Raw genomic sequence first — 17,400 nt, forward strand, 5'->3', positions numbered from 1 at the left:
TCTGCAGCCAAGCTGGTGCCACACGTATTGCTCTGCTTGTCTTTGGGCCACATCAGCAAGGCCAAATGGTGTGTGTGTCTTGTTTTCTGGGCAGCCTAGGACCTCCGTACACACCGCCCAGGCTAGTGCCCTGGGAAGGCACTTTAGTGCTGGTAACACAGCAGTTTGACTTCACCCCCAGAGGTAAACTCCATTGTCTTTTGAGACACAAGAAAGCACAGGAAAGCAACTTGCATACCATCTTGAAGGGCATAAAACTTGAGCCTTTGCCACACAGGAGCTAAATAGCATGACCAATTTCTGCAGGGTACATGTGCAGAACAGTTTGTTTTTGCTTTAGTTACCGTACTACATTTATATCCTGCATTTCTTCCATGATTGAAATTAATGCAGTTTACATGGGGTTCTTCCATTAAGGCACTGACAAGAGCCACACCTTGGCTTCAGCAAAATGCTTGCATGATGCATCTTCAGAACAGGCTCTGAGATTTTAATTTGCTGTTGTTGGTATCCCATCTTTTAGTCCATGTGCTTTTTGGGGATGACTGTTGAGCCTAGGACTTGATGGTCTACATGTCTGTCTGGCTGTTTTCTGTGGGATGGTGACAGAGGGATATTACTACAGGAGATAAATGTTTTTCCCGGTGAGGGAACAAAGCAGTTACCATCTGGATGTGTCTGTACAGTATTTGTGATTTTGGCCTGAAAACCTTATCATCTAATGAAATTGGCAGTCCTGTGTATTGCTGGGCAGTCTTAGATATTGATATTTTTTTTCAGCTACAGAGCAAAAAACAAAATACGCAGTGTGGGGAAATTAAGTACAGATATATTTATTTTAAAATAGCCAAATGTTGACACTTTAGAATAACTTTTCTTTATCTTCATAGGTGCCTCTTACCGAGCCTGTGGATCCAGTGGATTTGGAAGAATACCTCCTTACACATCCACTTGCAGTGGATTGCGGCCCTTTGAGAGACTTGCTTGAATTTCCTTCTGATGATATTGAAGTTATCTACAGTCCTCGAGAATGCAGAACACTTGTGTCAGCAGTACCTGAAGAGAGGTAAGAGCTAGCCAACAGGTATGGGAGATGGCCTGGCTGAAGCCATTAACAGGAGTTGGACTTTATCCACATATTCTTCTCTTCCTTTGCTACTCAAAACTATACATTGGAGCCAGGGCAGCTTTGAGAGCAAAGAAATAAAAAATTATACAGGTACAGAGAGATGGCAGTGGTGGCAGAATCAGAGTGTGAGGCCTTGGAGAAGGGAACTGTACCCCTTGAAATTCTAGGTTGACCTGAGAAGCAAAGGGAAAGACAGTGAATTGACTGTAAGTCTAAAAAGTAGAGGCTCTGTGTCACATGTAACTTATGGCATAAAGGTGGAGGAAGCACATTAATAAACATTGAATGAAGGAAAGTTGGGCAACCTGTATGCCCTTGTGATGACTGGAAACGTAGTAGATGTTTACAGAATGCAAGCTGTATTTATTACAGTGGTATCTTGGTTCCCGAACTTAATCCGTTCCAGGAGTCAGTTCAACTTCTGAAACCATTCGAAAACCAAGGCGTGGCTTCCGATTGGCTGCAGGAGCTTCCAGCACTCAAGCGGAAGCCACACTGGATATTCGGCTTCCGAAAAACGTTTGCAAACCGGAACACTTACTTCCAGGATTGCAATGTTTGGGAGCAAATTTGTTCGGCAACTAAACCGTTTGGGAACCAAGGTTCCACTGTACTGGGGTATTAAATGGTAGTTTGGCCTGTCAGTCTAAAATGAAACAAGGTGTTTGTGATTTGAAGAGACCATTTAGAGCTATTTTTCCTCTCTGTAGTGAAATGGACCCTCACGTGAGGGATTGCGTAAGAAGTTACACAGAAGACTGGGCCATTGTGAACAGAAAGTAAGTTGTGTATTTAAAGTTATATATTTGAAGAGATGCCCTTCAACTGTGTTTGTTGGGTGGGTGGGAACCATAGCTGCCAAGTTATCCCTTATTTTAAGGGATTTTCCCTTATGCTGAATAGGCTTCCTCGCGAGAAAAGGGAAAACTTGGCAGCTATGGTGGGAACTGATTTTCAGAATGCAGTTGCTGTAGCTATCAATTCAGAGCCAATGTAAGACCACACTGCTATTTTACAGCCATCACTTTTAGGCAGGTTCCCTTAAGGATAACTTCCTGAAAAGGGGGAGACAACTTTCTGAATGCCTTGGAGAGAATAATGGAGAAAGTATGGGTCACCTATGCATATTCTCTGCCCCCCTCCCACATTTTTGCTGTGGCTACTTATAGGAAGCAAGTTAGCTGAAAGGGCTTGCCATATGCAGAGGAGAGATTGTTTGCAATGGAGCAGTTCAGCAGTCAGTGGGATGACTCATGAATTGTGTCAGAATAGAGCCTTTTTGCGTGAGACTAGAGTACCGGTATATGCCAAGCTCACTGTCCTCCCAGAGCTTTTGTAATCACTTGGTAAAACCACAATTAACTACTCAAACGATTTATATAATTAGGTAGAAAAGAAAATGTCAAGATGAGGAATAAAAAGAAGAGGAAAATAATAGTGGAAAAGGCTGATAACAAGAAATGGAAGGCGGTAGGAAATAACCTTCTTTCGATGGTGCAGGAGTGTCAATTTCTCTGTGTCCAGGTTCAGATGATCATTCACAACTTTATGAACTGTGGTTTATGAGTCCAGGAATAGGCATTGGGGCAGAGGGCTCCTCGCTCACCCCTCCTCCCCTCATGTGACAACAGTTCCCTTTATATCTGAACTGGGGAAATTCTGGCTGAACATCAGTTAACAAACCAGGCTAACAGGTCAGGTCCAGAAGGAGGTAGACAATATGGAGTTTACCAGTTTTGGCCGCCGCCGTTTCTCATCTAGTTCTGTCTTTATAGTAGAGCAGAAAGTAGTAGAGAAATAGTAGAGAAATTTTGCCCTCCATGCTGGCTGGGGCTGGGGGGGAAGTTGTACTCCAGTACATCTGAAGGGCACCAGGAAGGTGAAGGCTGACATAGAGCGACACTGATAAAATATGGAATGTTTTAAAAGTAAAATGATCCAGTAGCAATGTTAAATATGTTAATGTTATTGGGCCTTCTCAGGCATATCAGGCAATCCTAGCCAGATAGCCCTATTACGAGCAATCTATTCCATTTGGCAACCCCTTGTGTTCCGTGTCATGTCTGGTTCCACCCATAAGCCTTTTGTCACCCATCCTTCTTTGCAGTCAGAATGGAGACTGCAGTGAGACAGGAGAGTGCTGTCAGCTTCTCAGGAGGCCAGAATAAATGTACATATTTCCCAAGAGTTGTCATTAGTAGTCCCAGTTCAGATGTGCAGATGAAATAGAGGAGGAGGAAGGGCAGAGAGTTGTCACATACCCATCAAGATCATATACGGAAAGAATAATTTTAATTTGGCTTCCGGGGAAATGGTAATACCATTTCTGAGAATAATACCAACTCTGAGAATAATAGGCTAGAATGATCACAATATTGCAACTGCCTTGGAATAAATAAATGCTGTGACACTTGGATTGCTTATAAAAATATTTAGTGATTTAATGAGTTAAAGGATACAGTCTACTAGGACAAATTGTTTGCATTTAGCTACATCATGGTACACTTCAAGTATTCCATTGCTGATTGACGGGTGCTTGTGCTTATAGGATTATATAGTCACAGCAGGAGTCATTTCTTATTGCAACCAGGAAAAGTAACAAGTATGAGTTGATGTTTTAAGACTGCAAGTCTAAATATCCTACACTGGAATCCACATTTTCAGTCGGAAGAGAAAATGCTGTTTTCAGGAATTCCTGTTACAGAACATGATGGACAACATGATACTGTCAGGGGTAGCAAAAATTATTTTCTGGGGAGGGAATTAAGCTTTCAGATGTTGCTCGCCATTTCTGCTTGGTTTTGTAGAGGAGACACATTGCTTAATATGATCTATTTTTGAATAGATATCACAAACTGGGAACAGGATTTAACCCCAACACATTAGACAAACAGAAGGAGAGGCAAAAAGGCCTACCCAAACAGATATTTGAGTCTGATGAAGTTCCGGATGGCAACAATTACCAGGATGAACAAGTAGGTGCTTTATGAAGCCTGCATCTTAAAAAATTAATAATAAAATTCACTGTGTTAAAAATACATGTGACATTTTTCGTATTTCACTTTACATGCTTCGTTTAATTTCTTCAATCTCAGGATGATCTTAAAAGACGGTCCATGTCAATCGATGACACACCTCGGGGCAGTTGGGCTTGCAGTATTTTTGACTTGAAAAACTCCCTCCCGGATGCTTTGCTTCCAAATCTTCTGGATCGGACCCCAAATGAAGAAATCGACCATCAAAATGATGAACAGAGAAAGTCCAACAGACACAAGGAACTTTTTGCATTGCATCCAGCCCCAGATGAGGTATTGAGAGGTTAACTGAGACCTGTTAATACTAGCACAAAGCACACACGTGTCAGGTCCACCTCTGTAGCCAGATAGTGAGTGCTGGTCTATTATAGTAGGACTATATATATGACTTCAATTTCAGAAGTCATTAAAATGAGATGGGGAGGGAGAAGATAGAGGCAAAATAGCATGAAGCTCTTTCATAACTTGTTGGGTTTGTATGCCTGTAGGTCCACAGTGGGATGAATTTGATGAGTCTACTTTGTTTATGACTAATGTTGAATACCAGTCCTAGGCTTTCGATAGTGGTGTTTGCCAGCTCTTGTAGAAAGTGTAGAGGAGAGTGGAGGAGCCAAAGATTTTAAAGGGATTGACCCTAAGATTGCATTTGCTTTTGTTTCCATGCGACTGCTGTCAAAGCAGCATGTGATTAAAGCACAAATCTGGACTTTTGGATCATCGCTTTCCAAGGAATTTTCTTACAGAACTCCAATCTGTTATTCAGTAGCTCTCCTAAATTAAACCCCTTCAGTGTTATTTATAGTTGCAGCAAAAGCCACACGCTGTTAAGCTTGAAGATTAAATTGTATTGAATAGGAGGGGAGGAAATCTACTTTGCCTTCTTTAGCCATTTAACAATACACTTTGTTTGTGGAAGGAGTGCATGCATTACTTGCTGGATTTGTGCCCAATTTCAGGAAGAACCAATAGAAAGACTGGGCATCCCTGAAATCCCCAAGGAACACTTTGGTCAGAGGCTTCTTGTGAAGTGTTTGTCTTTAAAGTAAGTAATAAGCTTGTTGTTATTTTTTTTTTTAAAAAAAAATGCATGCTTGCATTTGATCTATCAAATCAATGCACCTTGTATGATAATTGGGACTGATAGAACTACCAAGACACAATTAATTTTTCAAAATCTACAGTGAGCACCTTAATGTGCAAAGATGGCAGTAAGTCAATTAAATATTCCCATCGTACATTTAAAAACGCTGGAAATAATGATAAAATAAGCTTGCCACAATATTCAAACCTAGCCATGCTTTTGTAAAATGGTATGTACTATAGAATCATAGAATTGTAGAGTTGGAAGGGGCCATGAGGGTAATTTAGTCCAATCCCCTGCAAAGCAGGGAACTTTTGCCCAACATGGGGGGTCAAACCCACGGCCCTGAGATTTAAGAGTCTAGATACTGCTCCAGTGGGAAGGTAAATGGCGTTTCCATGCGCTGCTCTGGTTTGCCAGAAGCAGCTTAGTTATGCTGGCCACATGACCTGGAAGCTGTCTGCGGACAAACGCCAGCTCCCTCAGCCTATAGAGTGAGATGAGCGCCGCAACCCCAGAGTCATCTGTGACTGAACCTAACGGTCAGGAGTACCTTTACCTTTTAAGTTCATATGAGTTCAGGTCGTCTTTCATGTAGCCTTGTCCCTAAAGCGTAGGTCTTTAAAAGTCAACACTAGCACTTTCAATTGATCCAGAAACAATCTGGCAGCCAATGCAACTGGTATAATAAAGACATACTTCATAGACACAATTCCTTCCCTCATCCTGTTTACATCTGGCTTTTATCCCACAAACAAAGGACAATTGGCTAAAAACAACATGATTGATGTAGCCTTTTTTTTTGAGATGAGATTTTACGCCACCAGTCAGATAACTGATTCAGTACTTAAGACAAAGTTGAGTCTTTAAATCCATGGCTGCCTCTTTAAGACTTGAGACTTGAGGCAGTTAGCAAAGCTTTCACTGGGGAGAAGAGAAACCTGTTAAACAAGTTTAATGAAGTGGAGCTCCTGAATGTAGGGTTACCTGCAGCTGGTTCATTGCCTATAACTCTTCTCTAATAACACGAGGTAAAATTTTACTGGTATTCCCTTAGAGAAATAAAGCACAAAACTGATTTTCCACATGGCTGTATTCATCTTGTGTGTCCTCACTTAGGTCAACCCTTCTTGTTAGGGAGCTCCAGTTAGACGAGAGTGCCTCTCGTAACTGAGATATATGTTGGAATTGCCTCCTAGAGGAGAGCTGCTTTTAAGTCCTCACACTAATCCAGATGATTCCATGGTATAGCCTTTTACAGGTTGTTGTACCAGAATACAGTTCCCAGGACAACTCTTGTGCAGTGAATGGCTATATAAAAAACAAATTACAGCAGTTAATTAAGATTTTCCTTTTACAGAAATCCATATTAGATCCGAGGAAATGATGTTTGTCTTTATTGTACATAGTTCATGTTTATCTTGTGCTCTTTTTTAAAAATAGAATGTGAATTGTGTTTAGTTCATGGAAGGGCAAATATGTATAATATAGTTTTTATAGTTTTAGGAACTTTAAGCCCACATACTCAAAACTGAAATGTTTTATTTGGTTCTGCGATTTTAGTCCTGCATCATTCAACAAAGTCCATTATAAATGAAGTAATATAAAAATGCAATAATTAGCTACAATACTAGCATTTATAAAAGAACAAAGAACATTACAGGTATTGATCAACAAACTAGCAGTAACAAGACAGTGAAGAGTCATATACACCAGCAGATTCTTCCAGGTGTTAGAGAAAAATATCCCAGACAAGGTCAGAGTATATCACAATGTCTAAAAGTTGTCATAAATGCAAGGGTGTTCTGCCATCTGTTCAAAAAATTGTGGTGAGCAATTATTGGAATGAATGGGACTTGCTTTTGAGCAGAAGTGTTTTGAAGGCAGTCTTTATTAGCTAATAGCCATTATTTAACTGTCAATAGATACCATTAGTGGTAAGAGAGGGACAGTTTTGAGACTTGCGGTTCTTTTCTTCGTTCTCTGCTACCAGTGATAGAAAGATAGAAGCCATGGTGAACAGCTGATTGATACAAAAGACATAATCTCATTGATCTCCAGGGAGTAAATTCATTAATTCTGGTATTGGCAGCTTTGGAGAGCTTCATTTAAAAGAGATAAAGCTATTTGTGATTAACACCCTGCTCCTAAACACTTTATGCAGAAGGACTGTTGATTTTAGCTCAACAGTTGCAAATAATGGTCTTTGGGTAGGGCTTTGACCCAGTTTGCTATCCATTCCCATTCATGCCTAAGTGCTAAACAACAACTCCTACTGATTTTATTAGAAGCCTGTTTAAGATTATGACCTGAGATCTCGTAATACTCAGCAGATTTTAAAAGGTTCATGAATAGCAATATGCAAAAGTGCATAAGCTGCAATCAAACTGGCTGACAACCTGTTTTAAACACCAGCATATTTCGGATGAGGTACGTCAGCTGGTGCTGCTGTTTAGGCCCCATGCAGGATCAGATCAGGGGAACTTGTTGCAGGTTTGGGTTTTGCAGGACTGCTTTAGATGGCACAACTGTTAAGTAAAGTCAGCAGTATGTGTTTCCCAGAAGTTGTGAACTGCCCTGTGATCTTCAGATGGAGGGTGGTATACAAATTCAAAAAATCATCATCTGACAATTGGTTTGTCTAGTGCAGTATTGTCGAAAGTGACAGATGGTGACTCTCCAGGGCTTCAGACAGGAATCTTTCTGAGTCATACCTTGGAGACAGCAGGGATTGAACCTGCGTCCTTTTGGTATGCAGAACATGTATTTTACCCCTGAGCTACGGCATCCTAAAGTTATTTCTAGGGAGCCACACAGCTGCATTAGTGCAGCTTCAGTTGGGAAATAACCTTGTTGCTGTTTGGTTGTATATAAAATGGAAAAATCTAAGAAATAGAGCTAAACTTTCTTTCTCCTTTAAGATTTGAAATTGAAATAGAGCCGATTTTTGCAAGTTTGGCATTGTACGACGTTAAGGAAAAGAAAAAGGTGAGTTATCTACTTGATGCTTGCTTAATTTGCATGGTGTTTGAACCATATGCAGTAAGACATAGGTGGTAACAACACCTCTCTGCTTAAGAGCACTTGAAGTCTTCACTGGAATACTGCGTTTTTCATCCCTGTTATTCAAAATTACATTAAGAAATAGAAAGTAGAACAGAAGGAGCTGAAAGTACTACAAAAAGCAAAACCTGTAAAGAATGGTGGCAGTTGCTGGATACAATAAACTATCCCACCGGTTGCCTGATTATTTTGTTTATTTATTTAGTGTATTTAGGATATTTCTAGAACACCCTTTTTTTAAAAAAGAGCTCAGGGTGGTGTATATCAGCCCAAATAGGCAAAATGCAGTGAACATAACTAAAAACATCTGATTCCAACAGGGAGAGTGAAACTTGATGGCCCCCTGAGTTTGTTCCACTTCTATATTTTTTATGATTGCAATAGAAAAATAAATGAAATAAACCAAATAAAGTTCAGGAAGCAATGCAGAACAGCAAGGAAGTTAAGAAATAATGATAAGCAGCAAGTGGAGAGGAAGGGCTTGTGTTGTTTTTTTTTAATGCCCCAGTGGAGGAAAAGAAAACATGAAGAGAGTGAAAGCAAATGAAGACAACGTAACACAATGCAAAGAAGGAAGAGTACAAAGAGAAATAATGAAAGAAAACTTAACTAAATATAAGGGAAACAGTGAGAACTTGGGGGCGGGGAGTGAACTGCTCCGTCAAGGCAGGGGGAAAAGTCTGAGGAGATTCAGCCTGCCCCCCACAATTCTTTGCTCCTGCCTCAGTCACGTGCAGAGGAACTACACAATATCATTTTAAGAAGCTAGATTTACAGTTGAAAAGTTCCCACTTCAATCCAAATTATATTTCCTTATGAGAGGGCTTCGTTGACATGCCCAACAACTGTTGGGTACTAGTATCTGTTATTTTGGGCCTAAGGTGAGAAGGGTGTTTGAGCAGGACCATTCATCCTTGCCAAAAAAAGAGGATCTATCTATCATCTATCTATCTATCTATCTATCTATCTATCTATCTATCTATCTATCTATCTATCTAATCTATCTTATCTATCTATCTATCTATCTATCTATCTATCTAATCTATCTAATCTATCAAAACCAAATCCCCTAAAGTATATTTTCAGATTATCAGGTATCTGGTTGGAAATTATCTGAAGGAGAGGGGAAACTGGCAAGCCCAACGATAACTAAAACCTTTGCTATCCAAACACTTGAGCTGCCCGCTACCAAATCTTTCTCTCTAGGTTGCCTCTAGAGGGGGATGGTGATGTTCCCCGTAGCTGCATCGAGCTATCTCAAATTAGCAAAGCTATACTGGATTGTTTTCCACTACGTATCCAGGTCCAAGTTAGGGAGGAAGGCTGGGGCTCTCTTGTCATTCTTGATGGATGGCAATGGAGCATGTACCAAGGAGAGGGTGATGAGTGGAGAAGTGGATCCATGTGCATGCTGCTTTGAGTAATAATAATAATAATATACTCTTTGAGTATATTGGTTTCAAAGCCATTGCCTTGCTTATTTGTTTGAATGCTTATACTTCTCTGTGGTATCATTGTTGGGCCACAGAGGGTTTTTTTTGGTGTGGTGGTTTATTTTAAAATAAGCCCAAATCATATTGGGACAAATAGATATATTGCCTGTTAAGAAATGAACAATTCAGCTAGCTAACAGGGTTTTTTTGTCTGCTGTTAAAAGCTAATAATAGTTGGTGTGAAAGTGAAATTAACAGCTAACATTTTTTTCTTACATTTTTTTATTTTGGTGAAGCCTTTGGATATATTTCAGTGTAATTAGCTATTATTTTCTTTTAGATTTCAGAGAACTTCTACTTTGATTTAAACTCTGAACAAATGAAAGGGATGCTGCGCCCTCATGTCCCACCTGCTGCTATAACCACGCTGGCCCGGTCAGCCATTTTTTCTATTACATATCCTTCTCAGGATGTCTTTCTAGTAATAAAGGTAAGAAATATTTTTCCCCCTTTATGAATCTTTAACTTGGAAAACTGTATTATCTCCTGGCATGAATAAGCTAAAGTTTCTGTGCCCATATAACAATTTATTAAGAAAAACATACCATCTGGTTGCATTTTGCTGGTACTATGTTTATTTTATCCTTCCTCAATAGGGAAAACTGAAAGGAAAGCCACAAATCTTGTGAAAATCAGATTCCAGCATGACCCTGCTTCGTGTTGCCATTTCCTGTAGCTGACTGAACTCTTCAATTTGAGAATGACTAAATTCAATCTCCAGAAGTTTGATTTTTGATACTAAGAAATAGACTCTGTCCAAAGACAATGCTTGCTTTGACCTTTCTTGCCTTAGACTTGTAACATTACTGAACTCTGAAAGCAGATAGGGCAATAGAGCAATGCCTTAGCCTGGGGGAGGCACTTAAGATAGTCACTATGCAATAGAATTTTTTAAGAAGAAGAAGAAAAGCTTCCTAATGCCATGGGAAATATGTTAAGATTGAGATTCACGTTGCATTGTCCCAAATTGCTGAAGCAAGAGGGAAGCCTCATTGACAGCAGCGTTAAGAGGAGATTCTGTTCTCAAATTTTGCACACGTCTCATTGCATACCTTCTGAAGCCAGAATCTGCATATATTCACAGTAGTTGATTTTTACAAGAAAAGAGAAAAAGATTAAAACCATGCAATCTACCTCAAAGAGCTTACACTTGCACATTAATGCTTGTAAACTCAATGAGATGAGCCTAGCTAGCAGTCATTTGTTGAAAATAGAGCTAGGTTTTTGGTCTGTGAGAAGGAAAAAGGACATGAGCAAGATAAATAAGCCAGAAAAATAGCTTGTCATATGTCACAGGCTAGGTGCCATCATATATTGTGCTCCTTTTTAGATAATTCCCCTGCCACTTAGTTTGTGAAATGGCTGTTTGCAATGTAATCTGGGCCCAAATGTGATTTGGGCAATGTGAGAAGAATTAGTTTTTTTTAGAAAACTTCCTGCTTCCAAAACCTAACCACACTAGCTATGCCATCCTACGCAACCTTCCTCAACCCATTTCCCTGGTTCCTAGGGATAATGGGAATTGCAGTCCAGAACATCTGAAGGATACCAGGTTGAGGTTAACTGATCTGCATACTTAGCTGCCCAGCAAATGTTTGGAACTGTCAGCCTTGGCAGTGCCATTTGTGCTTTTGAAAGAGCGGGAGGAGGGACTTGGGTTCCAAGCCAACCTTAACCCCCACCCCGCCCCACCCGCCCCAATTGATAAGATGTAGAACTTGGGCTGAATTTAGCACCTTCCACCTCCTCACAGATCATCAGTATTGTCCAAACTGATGGTGCTGACCATCTGTTTTGATGCTTTTTGGAGTCAAGGAAACATGCCTGTGTGCTAGGTGAAGACATCCAGTATCATAAATTGCTCATGAAGCATCCTTATGCAGAAGTATTTCCAGATCCAGCAAGAGGAGCACATGCAAAAACCTGTTTACGTGGCCATATCATTGTGTCAGATTAGGGTGAATGTATGAATATGGTTAGTTGCTGGGAACAAGCGTGTTTCCTAAATGTCGTCCCCCCCCCTTCTTGCCTCCTCCTTCAGCTTGTTTGCTCACTTCATCCACATATGATATCTATGAGGGAGCGAACTTGTCTTGTTTATAGCATAGCCCGGGTTTCCCCACCAGCAGTACGAAAAGAAAGCCTCTCTAAATGAATGCCATGTTATTAACCTCTCTCGGTGACATTTGAATTGAGCTGTGCAAAAGGATCTTTAGAAATATAAATGCCAAAAGATAAGAAACTATCTGGGTAAAACTGTTCATCATAAGCTCTCTGCCTTGCTTCAAGGCTTGATACTTTCTCTTAAAGAGAGACAGCTAAATAAAACATTCATGGTGAATGTTTACAGCACCCCTACATGTTTTTCCCAAAATTCTCCTTGAAGAAAGTAATAATGCTTTCAGAAAGTCTTGCTTAGCTGTGTCTCCTTTTTAAATTCCCATACATATTTTACAGTAAATTAGTTAGGTAGCTATATGTAGCCACAATGGCAGCATCCACACAGAAGATGTAGGTGGAGGTATCAGCAGGCTTTGGGGAAATATCAAGGTTTGCAGAAGTACAAAAACTGGGGTGGGGTGGGGGTGGACCAATGAGAATTGAGCATGCTCAGTAGCTGCGGAGTGCTGGCCAACTGCTCGGTGGGGAGAATGGAATGGAGTGGCAGGAAACCCGAACAGGAAGACTCCACACTGCATTTTTCTTCTTCCCTTGTCTGATCTCACTTGTAATTAGATGTTTCAGAGCCTGGCACATTCAACAACAATGCCTTGGTTTGGCTTTCAACCAATCAAAGCCCCAAAGCCAAAGCTTTAGGCAGGGGCTCCTCTGTGACTTCTGCAGGGGCATTGAATATGCAATTGAAATTGCTTGCACATACATAGCTCTTTACCTTTTATAGTTGCAGTTTATCTTGCTGGTGCAAAATAGGAAAGGCAGTCTACCTGCTGGTGTCTGGGTGGGTAGCTAAAACTGTGCTGGGTAGTCAGTTCGTTGTGTATGTGTGTGATGTACGTATCTCCAACATCATGCTTGCCTCTTCCTTTCCTTCTTCAATCCCATCCCACTTCCCATCCCCACAGCTGGAAAAGGTACTACAACAGGGAGATATTGGGGAGTGTGCAGAGCCATATATGATTTTAAAAGAAGCAGATGCTGCAAAGGTAAGCAGTTTTCAATGAGTTTCGACCTAAATGCAGGTGGTGCCTTTTTTTTAATAGTTCTGTAGCCCTTAAAACAGTTGCAAGTTTCTCATTTTTTTAAAAAATCATACATTAATGAAACAGTACTTCCTTCTATTGAAAACCCAGCATTTATTTATAGTAGAGGCAGTATAAAAAAAATTCAGAAATGTTTCAATTTTGTAAGTTTTGGGGTTTTACCTCTGCAGAACAAGGAAAAGCTAGAGAAACTGAAAAGTCAATCAGAACAATTTTGCCAAAGGCTTGGCAGATATCGCATGCCTTTTGCATGGACGGCCATTCATTTAATGAACATAGTCAGCAGCGCTGGAAGTTTGGAGAGGGACTCTACAGAAGTGGAAATTTCTGCAGGAGGTAGGTATCTAGATAATTACAAAGTGATTGTTAATCTTAACACAAACTGAATCATGTCATTTACGCTTTGAAACAGCGTACTTAAAATGGCTACTTCTATTTTGAAGAAAAACCAGCTGCAGGGCCTTGATCCATAACATCTTTTTGTTTTGAACTGGGGCTTTCCTTCGAAATAAAAGTGGTGGTACAGTTATATAGAAGATGGTAGTATGTGCGCCATTCCTAACTTTTGAGTCTTCTCTAATTGAATGTCAGGGGCTAACGTTCTCTGCTGCTTTCAGCGCCTCTCCTTCCTTGCCCCATTCTTCTGCCATGCTGCTCTACAGCCTTCTCTTATTTATCCATCACACTTTCTTGCTATCTCTTTTAAAGTTTTAAGCTGCTGCTTCAGTAAAAGCTTTTCCTGGATTGCCATTAGCCTCCCCTATTTTGCCCCATCTTTGTGGCACCTTTAATTTCGCTCAGTCCTTGGAGAAAGGATGCCACATTTTCGAAGGATCACTACTCTGATCCAACAAAATAGTTGTGTTGTTTTTGATTTTTGAACGCCTCAGGGTTTGCATTCGGGCCTGGTGCACAATATGTGTTTATCAGCTTGCTTTGCCTATTTTTTTCCCTTGCCCAAGCCTCGGTAATGGGGTGAAAGGAAAAAGGACAAGCCTGTAATAACAAATACGTTTATCTTTCAAGGATTTTCCTCGTAAACCATCTGTTATGCTCTCTAGAACTAAGTCTGAGAGAGTGTTTCAGGCTGATGAGCATTTTCCAAAGGAGTGGATTAATCGTTGTGAGCGGCACAGCTCATCTGAAACCACTGTTCAGCATCTTCCTCATCCCCTACACCCTCCCAAAACTGCCAACTTCATCATTTTTTGCACTAGGAGAAAAACATAATTCTCCACATGATAAAGACTTTCGTAATAGGCACAAGGCACTGAGGTATGGTTGATGTGAGAGGAGCAGAAGTATTCAGCTGTGCTTCATTGTTTCCTAATGCCTCAGGAGTGCGATTGTCTTAGCATTAACCACCCATTCCGTCTTGCTTTTCTCATGATTTCAAGCAACTGCCATTCTCTTCACATGCTGGCTCCTAAAACAATTGTAGTTATTTGACTTTATTTTGGCTCTGTTTTTCCCCTGCTTTCTTTCTTAAAGAACGCAAAGGGTCGTGGTCAGAGAGGAGGAATTCTAGCATTGTCGGCAGGCGTTCCTTGGAAAGGACGACGAGTGGGGATGAGGCCTGCAACCTGACTAACTTTAGACCAGCTACACTCACGGTGACAAACTTCTTTAAACAGGTATTACACGATTCATTCTCACGGTAACATTACATCACGGTCTTCACACTTTAGGGACTGGCACAGGAGTTTTTAGCCCTAGACCAGTGGTTCCCAAACTTTTCCCTTTGTAAACCACTTGAAAATTACTGACGGTCGTGGAATACCACTTAATGATTTTTCTCCTGGTTGTGGAAGTTGTAATGCTCTGTGCTAGATGCTGCTTGCTTTTAAATTGCAATTTTATTGCATCTCACATTGTATTACAATTCAGCTATTTTAAAGCAATTCGTTTAGTAACACTGAGCTTTCAGAATGGGCAAGCTAAAAATCCAAAATAAATAAGAGAAGTTTATGACCAGGGTCAATGAATCACTTATTTTGTTTTTTGGGTTGGTGCAAAATAGTGTTTGAAACTCCCATTGTTCTAGGCACATTTTGCGACAGGGAATTTAATTAGCGCGAGCAGTTTCTGAGCTCTGGGCACAGTACTGTGCCTAAGGTTTCAGATTTAAACTGCAGAGTGGAAGGAAATGAGGACCTTTTTCTGCTCTCCACTTCCAGCTACTCTGAAGACTAAAGAGAGCCTCTTAAGAATATTAGGGGAATGGGCAGGGGGAGGACTAGACCATGTGAAAAATGAACATAAAATTTTAGCTGTAGTTCAGTCATTTTCAGCTTTGTATTCTTGTTATAAAAAAAGTGCCTAGACATTCCGTTGTTGCGCCCACAACCTAGGTTTAAGGTGCCATTTAGCTCCTACCGGTAGCTTTCATATCTCAGTTTCTAACACTGGTGCAAGGATACAGGTAAATTCAAACCACATGTTATGGGCAACAAGTACTTCGGGTTACAGACGCTTCAGGTTACAGACTCTGCTAACCCAGAAATAGTACCTCGGGTTAAGAACTTTGCTTCAGGATGAGAACGGAAATCACGTGGTGGCAGTGAGAGGCCCCATTAGCTAAAGTGGTACCTCGGGTTAAGAACAGTTTTAGGTTAAGAACGGACCTCCAGAATGAATTAAGTTCTTTACCCGAGGTACCACTGTAAAGGGTATCGGGAGAAGATATGCCAGCTCACTTCACAAAAATTCAGGGCATTTTAGATAGGCTCTGCAGAGATTATGCAAAATTGGTGCTTCTTTATGTTAACACCACAATACCAGCAAAGGTGGTCAGCACCTTGGTCTACTGATCTGAAAAAAACCAGATCAATACTCCCACTACACCTTGACTTTTGCAAGGAGGCAGATTAAGAGATTTTTAAAACAAGGACTTTGAGATTCTGGGTCATGTAAGGATTCCCATAAGCAGCATGCTAGGATTAAGAAAGATAAATCTAGAATATTTGTGTGCATTTCTAGTTGAAAGTTCAGATGCAGTTTTCAAAACTGTTTCTATATTAACAGAGAACTGAGAATATCGTATTTTAAAACCAAGGTTATGTTGGCAACTGTTAAATAAAGTATATATCAACCAAGGTTTTTATTTTTCTTCTTTTACTTAACTTAGCACTCTTGCTAGCTGCTGAAGTAACTACATTTGACCTAAATTCTATATTCTCAGCATTATATTCTAATTCCCACCATCCCATAACAGTGCATTATACTGGAAATCCGCTTTAATCATGTGCACTGTCTAGTAGGTTGCAGGGAATGAAATTGTTCACACTGTGGGCAATTTTTCCATTACAAGCAAATAGCAAACTAATTAGCAACTTGCCTAGCATAAGTGGTTCAGGGCAGTGTGACACAAGCTCATTTCTGATGAGAAAGGTAGAGCAGATATTTGTGCCCAGCAACCTGGGAACCGCAGCCCTTCATTATTATCACTTAAGTTTATCACTTTGCACCAGTCTCGAGAAAACAGATTTCCTGCATAGAAAGGGTTGCTTGGTTCATCTTGGTCCTTGGCCCTACCATAACATCCATGTGTTAGGTGTGGATGTCTGCAAGGGAAGCCCAGTTGCGCACGGCCACAGCTTGCATAGAGGTCTACCCATGTTAGCTGTGGCCTATCGGGCATCAACAATTAACATAGGATGGGGCTAGGGAAAGCTGCACAACCTTTAGTAGCATACGTCCTTTCTATGTGTAGAACACATAGGAAGCTGCCTTCAAACTAGTGGTCCATCTACCTCCATATGGTCTACACTGGCTGGCAGCTGCTCTCCAAAGGGCATTACCAGGCTTACCTGGAGATGCTGGAACTTGAGACTGCGACTTACTGCATGCAAAGCAGAGAGCTGTGGCCCTTCCCCTTCCCCTATGATTCATGTGCAAAGGGGGTATGAAAGGGCTGTAGCAAAACAGTTGGTGTTCTTACCTTTAATCAAGATGGATATCATACTGCAGTTTTTAAGGCCACTTACTTCAGCGCAATTCTCAATGAACACCCAGTGAAATCTTTCTGTAATGTGGCCTGATTATTGCAATGTAAAGGAAGAAATACTGTAGTTTAGTTTTGCTGCTAGAGACTCCGCAGTGCATTTGTAGGCTCTATGGTTCTGATGCTCTTCCTGGTCAGATAGGAGTATAACTACTACTGGTAAGTCAAAGGAAGTTGCTCTGATCAGTTGAATAGAGAAGTCAGAACTATATGCCTTGTTTTACTTTTAAAATGAGAATAAAATGAGCATTAGTGGTTCCCTCCATCCTGAAATCATTCTGGTCTTTTTTTTAAAATTGGAGGCCTACTGTAATTACTCCTGATTGCAATTAAAAAGAAAATCTCTCATCTAGTTATGGATATATTATAATTTAA

The 17,400-nt window shown here is 40.5% G+C and overlaps 1 protein-coding gene across 4 annotated transcripts in view; it reads left to right on the forward strand.

Annotated features, from left to right (window-relative positions):
• The window catches only part of DOCK7 (dedicator of cytokinesis 7), a 114,380-nt gene that overhangs the window by 25,823 nt on the left and 71,157 nt on the right, over positions 1–17,400 (forward strand). For all 4 annotated transcript variants that reach the window (XM_035123060.3, XM_035123061.3, XM_035123063.3 and 1 more), the window contains exons 3-12: positions 891–1,066; positions 1,840–1,908; positions 3,975–4,104; positions 4,225–4,437; positions 5,121–5,206; positions 8,167–8,233; positions 10,082–10,231; positions 12,885–12,965; positions 13,193–13,358; positions 14,514–14,656. In XM_035123060.3, the coding sequence (XP_034978951.3) occupies positions 891–1,066; positions 1,840–1,908; positions 3,975–4,104; positions 4,225–4,437; positions 5,121–5,206; positions 8,167–8,233; positions 10,082–10,231; positions 12,885–12,965; positions 13,193–13,358; positions 14,514–14,656 (1,281 nt within the window). The remainder of the gene's footprint in view (positions 1–890; positions 1,067–1,839; positions 1,909–3,974; positions 4,105–4,224; positions 4,438–5,120; positions 5,207–8,166; positions 8,234–10,081; positions 10,232–12,884; positions 12,966–13,192; positions 13,359–14,513; positions 14,657–17,400) is intronic.

The sequence above is a fragment of the Zootoca vivipara genome, chromosome 7, assembly GCF_965207765.1.
Source record: "Zootoca vivipara chromosome 7, rZooViv2.hap1.1, whole genome shotgun sequence".
Lineage (NCBI taxonomy): Eukaryota > Metazoa > Chordata > Lepidosauria > Squamata > Lacertidae > Zootoca > Zootoca vivipara.